This window comes from Peromyscus californicus, unplaced genomic scaffold (assembly GCF_007827085.1).
Source record: "Peromyscus californicus insignis strain IS unplaced genomic scaffold, ASM782708v3 Scaffold_9__1_contigs__length_137607984, whole genome shotgun sequence".
NCBI classification, from domain to species: Eukaryota; Metazoa; Chordata; class Mammalia; order Rodentia; family Cricetidae; genus Peromyscus; species Peromyscus californicus.
The window spans coordinates 99,605,735-99,625,528 of NW_026294617.1; the positions used below are offsets into that span (position 1 = coordinate 99,605,735).

Genomic DNA, 19,794 nt, shown 5'->3' on the forward strand with positions numbered 1-19,794 from the left:
ATGTTGTTATTTGATGCTTTTGATCACCTGGTAAGTTGGGGGAACGGACGAACCTTTTTGAGAGGTGAAGTAGTTTCCCAAGGTCACTCGGCTGGCTCCTGGTGCAGCGTTCTGCGTCCCATCCTTCCTCTGCTCTGGAGTGCGTTCAGAGCTCTGGAGCCACGTGGATGCCTGTCTCACAGCTCAGTTTCGAAAGGTGCCAGTGTGCAGAAGTGCCTGTAAGATGGGAAAAGCTCAGTTGCTCCTGGTGGGGGTGGGGCGTCTCCGGAAGGCTCCCCTGCACAGAGGGGCCCCTGAGCCGCCTCTTCTGTAGTCCTTAGCCGCCGGCTGCTCCCTGTTGTTCACAGTTACTAAAAGTAGGAGGGAAGGAAAAGGCAATGTGTATAGCAGAGAAAACCCAGCAGAGAGGACAGAAACAACCTGCTCTGGGTATGATGTCTACATAGTTAGTGTGGAATGCGAGGGGGCCTGTCAAAGTAGGCGGTGAGCCACCTTGGATGGGCTAGACTCCCAAGGGTTCGCAGGGGATATATAGGAGCCCCCTGAAATGTTATGTCAAGCGTCATGAATCTGTGCCTCTTGCCCTGGGAAGACAGCCCATGACTTTCTACTAAAAGATGCCCAAGACCGCCAGATAGCCTGACTCTGCTGTTCGAGAAGTTGAAATTACTATCTCCTCCTCCCCTCCTCTCTCGTCCCCCTCTCCTCCTTCTCCTAGACAGGATCTTGTGGATCCCAGACTGACCTCCAACTCATTCTGTCATTAAAGACGACCTTGAACGTCTGATCCTCTTGCTTCACCTCTCAAGTGTGGGAGTATAGGCGTGTTCCACCACAGCCAGGTTCAGCAGTGCTGGGGTATGGGATCCAGGGCTTCATTGGTGCTAAGCAGGTGCTTTGCCGACTGAGTTACAGCCTCAGTCTGGGTGCATATTCTTTTCATTTTACCTTAATGCTCCAGCATAGACACAGAAAGAAGCCTGTGAAATAAAGCATTTCTGAGGAGGTGCCAGGAAGTGATAGATGGTTGGGACAGAGGGATATATGGAGTAGACTTATACAAGATCCAGTAAGAAAGAAAACTCTCGACTGCCTATAGCTTCACATTATTCAGTTTTGCAATTTTAATAGCTATTTAGAGAATCGTAAAGCTGTTGGGGGAGGGGCAGGGACCTGGTGTCCAATAGAAAGAAATCTATTTGTGGAGACCGTGCTTAGTTGCCTTGTGTCGGGCGGATCAATACCATTTCCTGAAAGAGACCTTTTAGCAGCCATCTCCCTTCATCCCCCTTGAGAAATCTGGGGAAACTGTCAACCTGAGATCAGATGTCCATCAGAGAGTGTCTGCCACCCTGGAGAGCCTGCTTCCAGAGGTCTGTCGTGTCCACCCGGGCACAGCAGGTGCTCATGGACCCAGAGCAGCAGAGATCTCAACAGCATTGCCTGCCCTCTGCCCACCATGTCCAGCTTGCATTCCTGTTTGGAGCAAGAACTGACTCTCATTTGCATAGAGGGGAATGTGTTGGACTGTGTCAACAGCCTCAGCTGCTCTGTCTGGCCTGAAGAAAAGTTGGCCTCTCCTCCAGTCTCATCGTTTCTCAATGGTATCTGCGATGAGTTCTGTCCCATCAGGCCCTGTGGCTCTTTGTGTGAAGGTGTGTGTGGGAATCACATCACCTCCTTCTGCCTTACAGATGCTCATCAACTTAGGATGGGGTGACATCCTAAGGGGCCGCCCAGAAGCTGAAACTGTTCTAACACAAAGAGATACTTAATATACCTAACCCACCAGGCATCCCAGTTTTGCCCAGCCTACCCTGAATATTCAGAGCAGTTAGCCTCGGGCGTCGGGAAGTCCTCTGATACAAAGACCATTCTATAAGAACATGTCCAGTGTCTTGCATAACTAACCGACTACTATTTTGAAGGGAAATGTGGAGTGAATGCTCCCTATGTTCGTTCACCTTGGAACAGTCGACCAAAGACCAGCACAGCAAGTCCAAATCCTGTAACTCCATGTTCGGTGGCAAAGAACTGAGATGATGTCTCTTCCATTCCTGCTCTGTGGAGGGCGTTCTCTTCTCTCTCTTGGGCTGGTTAACTCCCTTTCTATAACTCTTCTTGACCATTATCCCAAGGATCTGGCATCTCCACCAACTTGGAGTCTCCAAGGCAGTCCAGGCTCCACCTCACATCGCCACACAATGGCCTCTCCCATCCTGCATGCCGTACCTCTTTGCCACACATCTGGCCTCAGTGGGTTCTTGTCTGTCACAGAAGATTTTATAGCCCCTCTCCTGTCCTTTCTTGGTTCTACATCCAGAACCAGGTGGACAGAGCTCCAAAGGGAAGCTGGAGACTGTTGGGCTTGGTCCGAATTGGGCAGATGCAGGGCGGGTATCTTGGGAAGCAGAAGACCCATAACCCTGCCTCTCTCCTGCGGCCCCTTCCCTGGCATTTGCCACACAGTCCTTCAGGGCGGTGAGACTGTGGAGAGTGTCACATTGCAAAGTCCTCTTTTCGGGGACACCAGAGGCCAAGCACCGGTTTTGTTAGCCTTATCCCGTAGCACATTAAAGATGCCTTTGTTCACCAAAAGCCAGGTCACTAGGACTTGGTGGAATGAAAAAACAAACCACAACAAGGCAGCAAGGACTGGTGGTGTGTGTGGGAGGGAGGCAGGGGAGAATTCCAGTGTTTTGTGTGGGTGGGGGAGGGGAGGAGAGGCTCCCTTGGTCACCTTGAGAAACTCAGCTATTTTGAGCACAATGACTGATGTTCACCCCAATCGCTAATCCGAGACTGCTTACTCTGGGCAGGGATGAGCTGGACCTTGCAGCCCCGGACAGTGCCTTTCAGTACACTGATCATCAGCAGTGTACCATGGGACTGCTTGAAAGAGACCCAGAGTAGCTCCATGTAAGCTTGATGTCTTGATTTTGGGGTGGGGAAGGGATGGAGGCTGGGGGTAGTAATTTCTCCAGATGTCCTGAATAGAGAAAGATGGAGAGAGAGCGGCCTCCATGTTCTCTCCACCATGTCCCAGCAGAGAGAGTACCTGCCACCCTGGGGAGCCTGCTTCTACTCGGGGTGGTTCTGACACTTTGGGGAAGGAACTCTGCACACGCTTGCTCATTCCTTGGAGCCTGCCGCTGCTGCCAACAGGAAGCCTGTGTCTGTTGAATGTGGCTGGCAGGCTGCTCCAGTTTCCATGGTTACTGTGTAGGGCAGGTCAGTTAGTAGGGCTACTCAAGGGAAGCCTGCCATTGAGGGCAGTTCTTTTGTGTGTTTTCTGGGGGTGGCGGGTGGGGTAGACTGGGGGTGTCCCTTTGCCAGCTGAACCCTCCATTTTGGATGGGGTAGAGACAGTGTTTGATCTGAGGAATGGGGATTTCCTATAAAAGTCCACATGACTGCCTGGCTTGGCCTTATTACCTTCCAGGTGTTTCCCGCTTAGGTAGCCTGAAGGGGTACTTCAAAGCACCCCAGTACCCGTTTCAAAGTTCTGCCCACTGGCCCCTTCCTTCTACTGGGATTCTATTAGAGGCTTCCTTCCCATCCACAGAAAGGCATGGTATTTAGAACACCCTAAATCTGAATTGGCTTTAAATCTCATTTACCAAGATGACAGTGAGAACCACTTCCCCAGGTCTCAACATTGTCATGTGGCTACACGAGTGACAGGTTTAATTACACAGCATTATCAAATCTTCCATTTGGGTTCCATACGATCGGTTAACTGGTTTCTGCAGTCCAAAACTGGAGCCTCTGGTCCTTTGGTCTCTGCAAATGACACACCATTCTGGTCCTCTGTTTCTTTGCAACTAGAATAGAAGAATCATTGTAAAGAGAGTGTGAGGGAATTGATCAGTGTGGACAGGAGACATTTAAAAGCCTAACTAGGCAGTGAAGGGCGCTTTGGGAGCTCATGCAATTATCATCTTTAGGTGCAAGAATACACTATTGTAGTGTCTCTTTGGCCATTTTAGAAGAAAACTAAGACTTGAGTGCTGCTTCAGAAATGTGTGTGTGTGTGTCACTGCGTGTATGTGAGTGTGTGTCATTGCGTGTGCGTGTGTGTGCACTCGCATGTAACAAAAGCAAAACGTGTTCAGGAAACTGTTACCCAGTAAGGTTAGCCCATTCTTATATCCTGATGGACCAGTCGTTAGCCATTTCTTAATAGGGAAATCCCCTGGTGACAGAGCAGCGACTCTAGTGACCCGAAGCCACTGTTCTGTTTGTACCTGACTCTGGAGCACTGGACTTCATAATCCCATGTGTTTGTACCTGACTCTGGAGCACTGGACTTCATAATCCCATGTGTTTGTACCTGACTCTGGAGCACTGGACTTCATAATCCCATGTGTTTGTACCTGACTCTGGAGCACTGGACTTCATAATTCTATATGTTTGTACCTGACTCTGGAGCACTGGACTTCATAATCCCATGTGTTTGTACCTGACTCTGGAGCACTGGACTTCATAATTCTATATGTTTGTACCTGACTCTGGAGCACTGGACTTCATAATCCCATGTGTTTGTACCTGACTCTGGAGCACTGGACTTCATAATTCCATGTGCTTTAGGTTCACATAGTTTGCACATTTGCTTCCAAGAATGCATGTCCAGGGCTGGCAAGATGGTTCAGTAAAGGTACTTGCCATGCAAGCCCAGTGTCATGGGTTCAAGCCCCAGAACTCACTTAAAACTAGGAGAAGAGCAGACTTCACAGACTTGTCCTCTGAGCTGTGTACACGCACCATTGCGTGAACAAGCCTCCCCGACTCCCAACATCATAGACACACCATAATATATATTTTTGAAGAATACATTCTCTTTTGCTGGAGATGGGGACTGGAATTCAGAGGCTCTTTGCTGACTAATCTTACGGAGTTTCTGTGCAGGAGTGAGGATGTGCCTTTTCCTGAGCCCAGGAAATGTGTTCCCAGCCCCTTGGGGAGGTTTTTAGCCTGAAGGAGCTTGTCATTTCCTGCCAAGGGAATAATGGCGGTGAAGACTGGTCCCCTTCTGTAGTGGCTCTCACCCTGGCTGATGAGTCATCTCTGTAAAGCTTCTCTGGAGACTTACCATTTGAGCCCATCCTACAGAAATGATAGCAAATAGAAAATGCTTCTTCCTGGGTGCAAGAGATGAACCCTGAAGGACAATGTTGACCCACCAGCTGGACGAACTCTGGGCTCAGCCATCTCCGAAGCCGGTTTGAGGCTTGCATAACCATTTGATCTTTCAGGTAGACTTTTCAAGGCCCGGGAGCTCTCAGGATAGATAAACCAGTCTCTAGCAGAGCAAGTGTGAGGAAGGCAGTTCATGCAAGAGAAGGGAAGCCGGCTTCCCTGGCGCTCCCTAAGCCTGGAGAGCTTTCCTATCCCTGAGCCCATGCTGGACATGTCCTGGGCAGAGCCTCAGCCTCTTCTGGAGGGTATGAGGCCTGTGGCTCCCCATTCTCCCTGATCAAATATAGAAGCCGCTTACTGGGCACTGGACAAACAATTCCCTATTTTTATAGGCAGTTCTGACCTAGGCCAAAGGCCAAAGTCTCCGAGGATTTGCCGCTAATCCCGCTGGATATTTCTCATAGCTCACTCATGCCTCATCCGGTGTTGTTCCTTGCTGGAATGAATAGGTTCTGTTTCTCCCTTGTTAACAAGTTTCTGCCTGGGTGAAGTTTTAGGAAGCTTCGGGACACGTTCCACTTTTGAAAGGGGTTGGAGCCACTGAAAGCTAATTCATGGGATGGCGGCAGAAGAGGAGCTATGGGCCAAAACCTGGGTTTGATTTTAAGACAAAACAAATGTAAAACCTAGCAGAAGAGTTGAGCATCCGCTGTAACTGGGAATCCGCTGCTGTCCCCTCAAGAAAGAGGGAATCTACTGCTGTCCCCTCAAGGGGTCTGAGGCTCTTGCTAGGCCTCTTTCCTTAGAGTCTTCTAGAAGGACCCTCCTTAGTGGTGGTGAATGCATGGCTTGTGTACTGAAAGGTTAGGCAGGGAAGGCAATTAAGTGAAGATGGGTAATTAAAGTGAAGGACTTAAAGGGAAACGGGGTGGGGTGGGGTGGGGAGCAAACAGCTGGTTCAGGAGGGAGTACTCAGTCCCCATCCTCGGCACTCAGTCCTGCGGCTGCACAGCCAGGTGGGAAGGGCATGGGCCCTTCCAGGTGTTTGCTGACAGACTTGCTAATTAAACACCAAAAGGCAATAGTGCTTTGCTAATAATGATGACTGCACCAGTGTTATCAGCTGCAAACCGACTGCCAGGGGCATCCTAATTAAAAATAAACAGCCCTGGAGGTGGGCATGGAGACCGGGATCCTGCTTGATTTCTTAGAGCTTCTAAGATTCCTCTCCGGGAAAGCCACAACCTGATCCCTTGCCGGCCACCTTTCCTGAAAGGAACCTCTGTCTCGCACTAGGATGGTGTGATGTGTACAACTTGCCCTGCTTCTAAAAAAGCCCTAAGTGCTGGGGTGAGAAGCAAACAAAGCCTAGGAGCAGATTGCTGTGGTGTGTTCCAGCCCTGGGAAGGGAAGGCTGCCCGGAGGGGGGGCGGGTATAACGATTTCTGCCTGGCCTCTGAATTAGGGGACAGCTAAAAGCTCAAGCACAAGCCCTCTTCTAAGAGGGGTTAGAATTTCATCAAGTCTGGTCACATGAGAATTTCTGGCACCGTGTGCATGGCAGGCTGGACACAAGCCGGCCAGAATTGAGCGAGTGGATCGTATTGGCTTCAGCTGAGGGGAAAAGTCACAGACTGGCCTGGGAGAAGGAGCCGACTCACTCCCTTGGCTGCTGGCTGTGGACAGGAGCTGCAGAGCGAGACTGGGGATCTACCATCCGATGCGCCCTTCCTTTTAACTTGAATGAAGGTGTGTGGTGTCTGGGACGGAAGACAAGATGCCTAAAGAATGCAACGCTTTCCACGCCCTCTCTGCAGCCCTGTGCTGCTTCTATCACCGCAAGTCTTTCCTTGGAGTCAAGGTAGGTGTGGCCTGGGGATGTGCGCATCTCTAAATCCTTTTGGGGCCCCAAGACACTAGGTTTCTAGAGGGCACTGGAGGAAGTTTGCATTTTGCAAAATCCATTTGGTCCGGTGGATCTTCCTGAGGCCCTGGCTGTTTCCCCACCAAGAAAGTCAAAAGGGTTGTAGAGAATGGGGGCTCCCTGTCCGTGTTTGGGACAAAACTCTGTTGTTCGTGACACTTTCAGGCTCCCTGGGTTGAAATTGTATGCCAAAGTAACCAAATATGACAAAGCTGTTTTTTCCCCTCTTTCTCTTTGTCTCTTTTCCTGTGTTCAGAATGAGTGTGAGGTGGCTGAGTCCCCTTGCTCTGTTTAACCTCATGGCCCACAATGTATATAATGGACAGAAACCACAAATTATCTCCTTTCCAGTTGCAGCCAGCTCCCAAAACATTTCAGGGTTCAGAAATGTGTTTCTCTTTACCACTTGCATTTGAGCCTTTGTGACAAGACACCCGTGCCAGAGGCTTTTGCATAACATGTCAATAACGATGTGGGTGTCTTGACCAATTTAAACGGGGGTCTGTGTTCTGTGTCGCCTGCCCGTGATGGACTAAGGATTACTATAAACACAGGCTTTCACCCATCTTGAGATTTGTCAGCCTTGAGAAGACTCCCACCAGCCCCAGAATAACTGCAGACCTCAACTATTCCTGGGAAATTGGAGGCTGAAAGCTCTCAAGGAATCCTTCCCACCCCGAAGCACAGCTGCGTCTCCCAAGGGACTGAGCAGCCACAATGGGGCTGTAGCACTCTGTTCCTTCCTTGCCACACAAAATCTAAACCTTGGGAAAGTGGCCTGCTTGCTGCAGGGAGAAAGACCTAGCTATAGAAAAGTATACAGTGGCTAAGAAGAGGATAGGCATCCTCTGCTTCTGCTGGTTGGAGTGTTCGGAGTTTCCCCTCGGCTACTCTGCAAGTTCATTCTGTGCCTCTCTGTCAAGAACTTTTGAGGAGAGCACTGAGGTGTGGGTTGAACTTGTTCTTCCCTGACTTACTACAGAGCTCCTGTGTTATCCCAGAGCCCCGCAGGGTGCTGTGGTTTTAGACCTAAATATGGATTGTTCTGGAATGGGGTAGATGATGTCATGCCATCAGCAATATTTTTGAGTTGTCAAAGATAGACTTGGGAGGTCCCAAAGGGACTCTTGCACTTCAGGGATTGGCAGTATGTTCTCCCTCGAATAGAAGCCCATCCGTGAGCCAAGGGCTGTTAATTCAGATGAGCTCAGCATTTGGTATATGAGGAATGAACTCATGAATGTCTGGGTCTCAGTGGTGAGCTGTTGGGGTGTCCCCGAAGTCTACACAGAAGGGACTACGTAGTGGGTTAACTTGGGTCATCTGTCCTTCTGTTTATTCTTTCTTGACCTCCCCACCATGATCAGTCCTGGTGGGTGCCTCTCGGTAGAAATGACTTCCTTTCTGCCCAGGTTTCCCATCCCACCCAGTTACGTTGACGCTTTTATAACATGAAGAAAGGCACTGACCCACTCACACGGCAGTCACTGTAGCTCCCTGCTGACCTTCCAGATGAGTTTCCCTGTTTTGTTTTGCTTAGCTTGTTACCTGGGAAGGAAATCTGCTTGTACTTACTTCTTCATGGTGCCAGTGTTGCCCCAACGATAACAGAGAATCATTTTATTGACTCCCACTTTAATTAGGGGGTTCGGGTCATGCTGCTCATAATTAGTTTCTGTTGCAATTAGAATTTCAAAATTAAATTGGGATTGATTGCCTGATAACAAGGCGGAAACGCTGCTCCGGTTTGACCATGTATGCTACTTCCCTTGGCGTGAATGTCTCCTACCCAAAATAACACTGCGGTAGCCATGGTAACTTTCCATTTGGTCTAATCCATATCATCTCAGGAGAAAGCAGGGTGTTATTAATAGTGTTGGTTGTATGGGAAGAAAACTAAAAATATGAAAGTTCCTTGGTTGCATAGGAGACCAGTCACACAATTGCACTCTGGGAATAAGATCTTATTTGCAGAGGTCTTACAGAATTTAACATGTAGTTAGGAGCCTCATGGACTTGTATACAAAGACCCTGGGAAGGAATGGTGTGGGAGGCCAAAGCAGAGAGAATGATCGGTGTTGAACATATATTGCTGGCCCTCATCAAGAGAAGGAGAAAGATGTTCCAGCTAGGCTGAGTATCACAACTCTCACATCCCAAAGTGGTTCACAGTTGGCACCCATTTCTGAAAAGGGAATCTTCAGTCTGCACAAAAAAGAAAGTCTTTTGCTTAAGCCCATCCAGTGGGAAGAAGCTGGTAACAAAGAGATTCCAGATCCATGATACCAACAAGGCACACTCAAATTCACAAGTCCTTGAATGTTGAACATAACCCTGTCCATGTGCAAACATCTTGTAAGTGGGTGAGCCTGGGAACAGAGGTCAAGTAATAAAGGACAATTGAGGTGTAATTCCCGACTTCAAAGGACTTGACACAAGAATGCTAGACCATGGCATCATGTGGATCCTTCCAGGAGGCTTTCCAATGGCTTCATTTTCTATGGGTTGTTTCCTCAGAATAAGTTCTGTGAACTGGACAAGGTAATATTTTACCTTTTCCATAGAGGAGAGGCTGAGCCTCAGAAACAGCCTGTCCACAATCAATCTGTGGGGCACCAGGAAGGGGAGCCAGATGTTCCCGCCTTGAACCTAGCAGTCTTTCTGCAATGCCATATTAGGATACTTGAAGTCTGAACCAAGATGCTGTCGTGTATATTAATACTTCATTTTGCGTTGCAGTTGGGTAAGGGCAGTATGAGCCTTTGTTTTAGAAAATATTTCAAGGAGGATATTGCATGTGTGCATGCATGTGTTTAGAGGAGATACTTCTTAAAAACATTATTTTTAGTGACTCGGGATTTAGAAGGATAAAGAAGAGGATGGGTCGGAGGAGACACTCCAGTCTGGGTGAGCCTCAGGCTCCATGGCTCCAAGGGGTAGATGGCGTTAGCAGAAGCTCTGAGGCCAGGCCTAGTCAGAGCAGAAAGCTCACACACAGAAAGACTCAGTTCATAACACGGCAGGAAAAAGCAGTGAGAGTGAAGAAGCCCCAGCCCTGCCTGCCAGGAGTTCACTGACAGGAGGGGCAGATTTCATCCCACTTACATCCGTAGTTCAGGAAACTGTGATCGATCATCGCGCCTTTGTGTGTCTGGCCTTTGCAAGCTACTTTGGTCCTGAGTAGTTAGGACCCAGTCTCTACTCAGAGGAAGGTCTGGGTCCATTTGGAGAGATCTGCTGCTGTACTGGACAGGTGTTTACTAACAGGCAGAAAGGAAGCCTCATTTGTCAGAGATTTGGTAGAAGGCACCTTGGCTCCCCAGCGGAGGGTGCCTGGTGTCGTCTGTGCTGGAGCATGGTGCAGCAGTGGAGGACCCTCTGGGGAGACAGGTCTCTGCTAAGCCTACAGGAGTTAGTAGAGAGTATCTTGAGAGAGGAAATGGCATTCTGGGTTGAGGGAAGAGTATCTACAAAAGTCACATGATGGTTAGATGTGGGCAGTGGGGAACCAGTGGCAGACAGCACACTGTGTCCTTTAAGGAACTGAAGAAGGACTTTGGTTAAGAAAGCATGGAAGACTTCATTTTAGAGGGTAGCAATGGGATCCCTTTACTTCTGGCCCCTTTGTCTCTGATGACTGATATTTTTGCTTGTGGGAGGGACACACACACACACACACACACACACACACACACACACACACACACCGGTAGACAGACATACAGTCAGAGACAGAGAGAGACAGCACTAACTTTGAAACTCATCACTGTATTAGCATCTGGGCATAAGGAAGAGCAGTGTGATTGCACTGGAGAAATCTAAGAGACAGAAACTACCATGCAAGTGTTGAAATGCTTCTTGCCCCAAACAGTATAGACAGAAAGGTGGGGTGTAGAGACTACATGGGTAAGTGGACCAGAAGGCTTGGTTAAGAACAGACCATTGAGTCCAGTCCAGTGGTCTTGTCCATGAGCTGCCATAGTTAGGTGGAGTTGCGAGTGTAGACTTTCCCACACTGGGATCGAGCCGTCTTTGCCGTCATTAAGCGCTGCTATATAGTGAAGAGATCCTGAACTGTGCTAGGATGTTTCATTTGGGTTGACATTCTCTTGTCTTCCCCTGGGGGGCGGGACTTGGAGCCTACTGAATCCACATTGCAGCCCCCGGATATCACACTGGCCATCCATGGATTGTCAGGTCCCTGGCACTTGGTTTCCTTTGAAACCGCCTTCCTCCTGAGAAGACTGTGGTGGAGTGACGGCCTCACTCCTTTTCCCCCTTGGCTGATCCTTCGGTCTATGTTACCTGGGTAGCCTGAGTAAGAGCGACACATCCTGGCAATACAGTGACCTCATTGCCTTTGTGTTGGCGCAGACGCCTTGTCTGCACAAACTGCAAAAGGTGGAAAAAGCTGTGAGAAAGAGTCTTTCCAAGTGACTCAGCCTCTCCTCCTGGTGGGTGCTAGTTGCTCATTTCTGCCTCCAGGCCTCACACTAAAAAGCCCAGCATAGCTTCTTTGTAAGAAGAGCCCATCGAGTACATGCCATTGGCATCTGGGAGCTGTGGGGATCTGGCTTCAGGGTCAGGACATGGCTGAGAGAGGCTGGGTGGGTCCCCGTGTTTTCCAGCCAACCTCAGAGCTTAGATCCCAGCTGAGGACTTTTTTTCATCGGAGAAACCAGAGGGGAATCGGGGACAGGGTTGGGACCCTGGGAATATCTGTCTGGGAACTCAGCACCTGCTGAACCACAAAGTTGGACTGAGCTAAACACTGTGATGATGCTGGAGAGGTTGAAGATGTGTGTGTGTGTGTGTGTGTGTGTGTGTGTGTGTGTGTGTGTGTGCGCGTGCGCGTGCGCGCGCACAGAGAAAGAACATCCTAGAACTTTCAGCAGAAGTGGGGAAGATTAAGGTTAGAACGGTGGAGAGGCCTCTCTGCTGTGGCCAGGGTAAGAGGTCACCAGGACACAGCAGAGCCTCAGGCCCTGCTACTAGGGTTAAAGCCATTGCTGAGGATGGCCCAGTGCATTTTAACTGACAAGTCATTTGGATGTTCTGGCTAGAGAGGAAAGAAGTGTGTCATGGGGTTGGATGCCACAGTGGCATCTCTGTCGTCAACTGTCATAGCCCCGGGAGCTGCTGTCCCTCTCTGGCTCTGCTCACGAGAATGTGCCGACTTGCTGTCTAGCTCCTGAAACCTATAATCAGTGTGTTAATTTTTGTGGCTGAGAGCTTTCCCTGGTTTCTACTGTAGATACATGTATACTCTTATAAAGATGGTTACATGTAAAGGAATGACTCCCCCAAATCCGGGCTTTTCCCGAGGGACTGGAGGAGCTGTTGAAGGCTCAGCTGCACCTCCCAGCTCCACCCTCTCCACTGCATGTAGCCCTAGAGTGTACTAGGGAAACAGGCTTGGCTTCCCACCTGGAAGGAGCCCTCCATGGCTGCCGGGGCATGGCTCCACAGCCAGTTCTCTCCATACCTCTGACAGTTATGAAGGAAGGAAGACAGACAGCCCAACACAGCTTATTGTGACATCCTAGAGGCTTTTAGTGCCATCCCTGGCCAGAGAACTTCCCAGAAGAGGTAACAGTAGGGGACCGTGTGTGTGAGGCAGAAAAAAAAAAACAAAACAGTCTAGAACTTTGAGTAAAAGGGAGATCAGATGGGGGAGGGTGGAGAAAAGTGGGGGGATGGTGGAGCACACAGGCTTACGTGCTGGGAAGAGGAAGGACACCCCTCCCCCCCCACTGAACAGCGAGGATGAGGAGTCGGGTGAAGGTTTGATGGTTGTCCTGAGTGGAGGCTGAGTGTGTGGGACATAAACAGCATCTCTCCCAGCACAGGCCCCTCCAGCCTCCGTCCGTTCTGTGTCCTTGCTCAGTTCATGCCCGTGTTCCTATTGTCCTAGATAGACACCACTGTGTGGTTTCTTTCTCGGAAGTAGCAGTCAGGGCCACCCAGCAGGGTCTCTTCTTCCTTCTCCCTCCACCACACTGTTCCCTCCACTCCAGCTCTTTTCCACATCCTCTTTACTTCATTCCTGCAGCTTGTGAGGATGAAGTCCCCTGCGCCGACCTAGGCCTCTCCGTCACCCATGCTCCTTAAGAGCCCCCTGGCCTTGGTCCCTCCTCTCAGCGGGACACTTTAGCACTTCCTCCAATTTTCTCTCTTAGCTTAGAAACATTCTCTGGTCTCCCCCATTCCAAAAGCCATCCCTGTTTCCTCACATGTCCTGCTCAGCCCCCTTTCCCAATGACCTGCACATGATCAGATCCAGTGGGTGCTGTCTAACTGATCAATTGGAACTTCCTGCTGCGCTTGACATTGACAGTTTCGTTTCCCAGGAACTGCTCTTCCAACCTCCAAGAGACTGCACCCTCCTTGATCTCCTGGGTCTTTCTTAGCGGGACACACACTGTCCACTTGGGTTTCTTTCTAGTATGCCTCTTCAAAACCAATATCCCCAGCTTTCTTCTGCTGGATTCTGTCTCTGAAGTGGGAGCTGAGCTAGGCTCTTCTAATCCATGGAGGGTCCCATGGTGTGTGTCTAGTCAGCCTATCTCCACAGTGCACCACAGCCTGATGAACAACCCCATTCAGATACCACATCAGCACCCCGGACTCTACACCTTCTTCTGAAAGCCTGTTCGCCTCACTCTTGTGTTTCTATATTGGCTGTTGGTGACTCATGCATCCTTTCGGGACACTTATACTTCTTCCCTTATTCACTTTCCTCGTGTAATCAATCACCAAGGCTTCACAGGAGCACCTAAACATAGCTCTCCTTGGTTTCTCCCCTTCTGTTTCCTCCACCACTGTGTTAATTCAGGCCTCATTATCTCTTGCCAGATTTCCTCAGGAACTTCCCAACTGGTCTCCTAAGCCTTCACAGAACGTTGTCATTTCCAGAGGGGGCGGTGTGTTCCCAAATTTGAACAAATCTAAGTGCTAGATTCTACAGGGTCCCATCTTACTTGACTCGAAAATCTCTGCAGCTTCAACATATTCCCAGTTCTGGTCAGGTGGGAATTCTAGCTGTCAGATGCACATATCCCACTCCAGACTGTGAGCAGGTCTATTCTGAGGCTGCATGAGCTGGTGTAAATGGACACGTAGAAATAAGGAAAAGAGAAATTCTGGATCCATTTCTCTGGGACATTGAGTCCAGAATATCTGACCTGTCATCTTGGGACATACTAGCCTCGTGAACTTTGAGATGCTTCAAGCAGCCCTCAGGGGCCCCTAAGTGTTCTTCTGTCCAGGCTAAGCATTTCCAGTTGTATTCTCTACAGATACTCTGGATGACTTTCATTCTTGGTGTCAGGCAGCCCTCGTTTCATTAAGTCTGATCAAACCATGAAACACGAGGCACCAATCATGCTTCCTCTTGTGATGTACAAAGACTCTCATTAGCTATTAGCTCCCAGGCACATTGTGCAGCTCTGTGTGATCTTAGCTGCATTGTGTTGAGTGTCTTGTCCAAGTGAAAATCCCAGTTCTCTGTTTCTTTTCACAGAACTGAGTGTGGTGTTATGTCTTTAAAATAGCTCAGTAAACAAGATTGGTGAGTGTCAAGTGGCATGATCTCCTCTGGGAAATATACCTTTGAAGTGATCAGTGAGTTATATATTGGAAGTAGTGGAGTTGCTTCCGAGCCTAAACCCATCTTGTGACAAGTAGTTTGGTTCCACTGAAAGCCTACCATGTATTCAGTACTGACATGTTATGTTCTATCCCAGATCGGAGTTCTAAGACATGGTTAGTCATGGTTCTATTTTGGAGAGACAATTTGAAAGTCGTTTATTTCATATCCCACACTAGAAGACCATCTTTCCCTTTTCCTCTCTGTGTGTTGGCACGTCTCAGCTTTGCTTCTAATTACATTTCCCAGTGCCTTTCAACTGTGATACATTTCATTGATTCATCAAAACTCTATCCATTCAAGATGAATTAAAAAAAGGATGGTGTTAGAATTAAGTTGATTTTGATTTTCTGACATTCCTTATTGAAGGGCAAATAGGACATCTATTTTGGTTAAAAGCTATGTTGCAACTCATTTATAATTTACAGTAAGATGTTAAATCAATGAGGTTAAATTACCAGTGATCAAAAATTCTGGCTCAGATCTTATACTGTGAATTCTGGTCATCTGGTCTCCAAACCCTCTTGCCATGGTGCACCTCAACCCCACAGTCTGTTTTCATTCTCTGTAGACCTTTACTAAACACTGCTGTTTCTGAATGCAAATCACACTGAACAGTGATTGATGTCTCACTTATGCTGTCTCTCAGCACACATGTCAACCCTGTATGAGAGAAAAGTATTATGGGAGTCTCTTGAGGACATAGTGAAAGGGACCAAACTGATTTAGAGGAGTTTTGTAGGCCAAGCTAGTACTCAGCTTTTATTTCAAGCCCATCATGTCATCAGCCCATTAAATGATTAAGTGTAACCAAATGACCTTTGACCATAAATGTGGCTGGCACTCCGGATTTCTCCATGGGAGTCAGAACGAGGGGCTGCCTCAGGCGATTCAGGCATCGACTCCACTTGAGGCTGCTCCTGAAACCATCATCTAAATTTGATGTAGATAGAAGGTCCCCACCCTGGCTGGAGCAGAGCAGTGTGTTAACAAACGGCCTATTGAAAGTCTCTTAGTTTATTGGTTCGCAGACAAAGGTGAGACACCCGCCACCTTGGAGCTGAGCTCTGAGTGGCCCAGGGTAAATAACACTTTGTCAAAAGTAAGCCCCGCTTTGGCATGCCTTTAGGGGCCAAGGTGGAAGGAAATCTTAGAGCAGATGAATTGTGAGCAGCTTCTCCAGTGCCTAGAAGAAAGAAGCTGTGTTTGTCTCCTTTGGGTTTGATGCGTTTTCTAAAGCTTAGCTGCTCCAGTCTTCAGTCTGAAATCAGTCTCCTTCAGTTTGGGAAAAAAAAAAAAAAGGCTGTTCAGTCCCTTGATGTTTCATCAAAATAAAACTGAGCAGAGAAAGCAATAGCTTCCTGATCCTGCAGGCTGGGAATGCATAGAGGAGACCTTGCCCAGAGGATGAGTGTGGATGAAAGGCAGAGGCAGTCTAGCATCAAAGGGAGCCATGGGCTCCCATCAGAGTGACTCTAATGTAATTAGTTTGGATGTAGGATTAAGTTCCTGCTTGCAGGGTGCTCTACTTCAAAACGCCAATCCACAAAAATTGCAATTAAATTAGTCTCTTTAGTCCGCACACGGGAGCAGGAGAATTTTAATGAGTGTTTCTCGGAACCTTGACAAGCAGAGAGCTCTGTAGAGGGCCTCTTCTTGGTTCCATTCATGGTGTCTGAGCCTCTTTGATAAGGGTTTGATAAGTTTGGGTAATGAATAATCTCTTGGACTTGGGCTCTCTGGGGGTTCTGATGGTTTTCCTGTCTGCAAGAGCATCTGATGGGCCTTGTAATCACCGTTCGTCTGCCAAAGGGAAAACCACGTACAGCATCTTCATTTAACTGAAAATTGCAAATCAGTTTTTAATGGTACTGGAGTGGGAATCTGCTCTGCGGGGTGATAAATTGCATAGGTTGAATTACAAAATGGGGAAATGGTGAGAGCCCGTCTGCAGAATCTGTCCAAGATGATGAAATTCTTCAAGGATTCGGAGGAGCAAGTAATGTCATCCAGGTGCTTAAACATTAGCAGCATATTAGTGAAAACAGGTCTCGAAAACTTGCTGAGGTTTTTAGAATCTCTTCCCTACTGATCCCTTTCTCAGAAGCCAAAAACCTCCACTGATCTCGTAAAGCAGAGACTCTGGGGGCCTCTGAAGTACCACTGGCCAGTTTTCAAATGCCTTGTCTCCTCAAAGAGACAGTGGCCACTTCCAGGTATGGCGTCCTTCTACCATGCCATTTGTGCCTTTCTGGAATCCAGGCAGGGCGAGGGCAGAACCAGCAGGTACACTCTGGGGCCTGGGTTTTTAGGTAAAGGCAGTTGGGCCAAGGACTATCAAACTGATTTAAAGTGACCTCCTGTTTGTTTCTGCAGACTCAGAGCCAGCAGGGTGATGTGCATGCGTTAGGAAGCATTACAGAGCTATAGAGGGAGGATTGGGAAGAAAGGCTCAAAAGCAGGGGGCCTAGGTAAGGCCAGAGGTGCTCATCACCCAGTGTTCAGCACCCAGAGGGTAACAGGGCCACAGGGATAGGCTCATAGGGCGCCCTTGGTGACTTACAATAAGACACCCTTTCCTTAAGACCCTTCATTGCCATCTGCCTGGCAATGGCTACAATCAGTAGACAACTCTACCCTGGCCCCATGACCGGCACATGCTTCAGTGCAACTGTACTGCCCACATCTGGAACCACTGGCCAAGCCACCATGTGCCCATTGGGCTAAAGAGGCAGGGATGCTCCGGAGGCTTTCTGTACTAAATAGGAGTGTACATTTTGAATTTTTTCCCCCTCTTTGGATTTTTCTTTCCAGAGTTAATTGTTGATTTAAGTAAAACCTTTGGCATTTTGATCACCATGGTGAACCTAAGAAACTTCCCTTAGCCTGTAGAGGGGTATGCGCACCTAGTTTAAAAGTGGGAGCGGGGAATTCATAGCTTCCATGATTTATCTCTGGATTTTTATTTCTTTAGGGGGGTGGGGTAGGTATGCACATGCCATGGTACGTGTGTGGAGGTTAGAGAACAATTTGGGGGTGTGAGTTCTCCTCTTCTACCACTTGCTCTAGGGGTCAAACTCAAGTCTTCAGGGTCAGTGATAACACTTTCCCCTCGGAGCCTTGCTGGAGCTCTCCCTTGCTGAGATACAATAAAGTATTTTTAGGTAAGCCACAAAGGCAGCTGGTGACCACAGGAGGTGAAACAAAACTGATACATTGTCGCAAATATACACGGTCACAAGTGCTGTCTCATTCTTTCTGTTCAACTTCAGAATGATACATACATCCAAGGGCTTGAACGAAAAGTTGCTGGTCCTGAAATCTATAGAGAACTAGATCTCTTTTGGCTGTGGGTAGAGTTAAGGGTTATGGAAGTAGTTGAGATGTATTTGTTTGGGGGAGTTTATGATCCATTCAGGCAGGGTTTTGATTGTAAAAGACCATCTGGGTCTTTAAAAGTCATTTATGGGGCTGGAGAGATGGCTCAGCTGTTAGAAGCTAGGCTCACAACTAAGTCAAAGTTTATGTGTCTACTTTGGAATTTGGCTTTAAACTTGGCCAGTTTGAAATTTAACAAAAGACGGGGTTCTGAAGAGCTGGGTTTCTGAATTCTGGGTTTCTGAATTCTACAAGGAACAGGATGTTTAGGTGGGGTTCTTGCAAGATGATCACAAAGGCAGCCCATTTCAGAGCGATTTGTGGGTTGGCTATCCAAGACACACGTTTGGGGAGGGTTTAACTCTTTTCCATATGTTTAAGACATATATCAGGGATAGTGATGTCTTTTTCATGTCACAATGGGTCTTGTCAGAGTTCAGAGAATCTGAGATAGGAGTGTGTCATTTTGAATCCCTGCACCAGCCTGGGTGGCCAGCACAGCATCCACCATGCCACAGCATCCCTACCTGAGCTCCGGGGAGGACAGATTTCACTTAGAAATTAGACCAATTTTACACGATGAGCTAGAACTCCAGTCAGACTTACTATAAATTTGTGAGCATAATTTCTGGGTAAGATTTCTTTAAAAAGCCTGGCCTATGGAGTTGTTTGGTACAACTGGATAAGAGGCCTGCACTGCTGTTGATGTCTCCCTTAATCTAATAAACTGTTCCAAGGCTGAAGAAAGGAAGCTTTTGTGTGAGCTCCCTAATGGCATCCTGGGTGTAGTGGCCAGATATTCCGAAGCAGAACAGAAAATCCCAGACGCCTGCCTGCTTGTGTGTTCTCTGTCTTCTCCTCTCTTCCCGCCTCTCCCTCCCCGCTCTTCCTGCATGAAGTTTCTTCTTCTTTGTTTCTAAGTCATTTAATTCCAAGCCTTGATCATAAAATGAATGAATGACCAGAAATTTATCTGATTTGTGAAAATTCAGTAAAATTTTCTGGTTTTGTTTCCAACTAAATGTTCAAGGCCCCAGAGAAGGCATACTTTATACAAGCAGAGCTCTCAGCTTTGCACACATCTCGAAACTTTCTTACACTCTTGTGTGAGGCTCTGCCATCTTTGTGTCTGTGGCCTACGAGTCATCTGGGCCCGACTGGATATATGTATGAAGGTTGAAATCTGTGAGTCAGGGTGCTTATCACCGAGGATGGCTTCTTATAAGGGACCAGCTTCGTCTGCCTAGACAGAACATTTACTGACCCCTCCCCAGGTCCCAAGAATTGCTGGCTTTGAACTTGAACAAACAGACTAAACAAAGTTGTGTCTAAATAGAGATTAAATTGTCTAACAGCTGGTTTTTATTTTTTAATTCCATTAGAACTCATTTCTCAGAGGCCAGAGAGATGTCTCAGTGGGTAAAGGCGCTTGCTGCCAAGCCTAGCAACTTGAATTTGATCTCCAGAACCCACATAGTGAGAGGGAGAGACCAAATTATCCTCTGGTCTCCTACCCCCCATCAGTCAATCAAACAATCTATCAATGTAATCGAAATATATTTTAATAATTTCTTCAGGACAGATCACTAAAACTTCCTGGTGGATTTTATTCATAGATTCTGTAATTCTGAAACTTTTCATGTCTGTTGCTAAGAATCGTCTTTGAAAGAAGTTTCTGGTTCCACATGGGTTCAAGCGAGGGTCT

The 19,794-nt window shown here is 48.0% G+C and overlaps 1 protein-coding gene across 2 annotated transcripts in view; it reads left to right on the plus strand.

The window, feature by feature from the left end:
* Bcar3 (BCAR3 adaptor protein, NSP family member) overlaps positions 1-19,794 on the plus strand; it is a 122,362-nt gene that overhangs the window by 67,063 nt on the left and 35,505 nt on the right. The window contains exon 1 of one of the 2 annotated variants that reach the window (XM_052730760.1): positions 6,436-7,000. The exons of the other annotated variant lie outside the window; for it this stretch is intronic. Within the exon in view, the coding sequence (XP_052586720.1) occupies positions 6,917-7,000 (84 nt within the window). The 5' untranslated portion in view covers positions 6,436-6,916. Of the gene's footprint in view, positions 1-6,435; positions 7,001-19,794 lie in introns of those variants that run through there. 2 annotated transcript variants of the gene reach the window in all.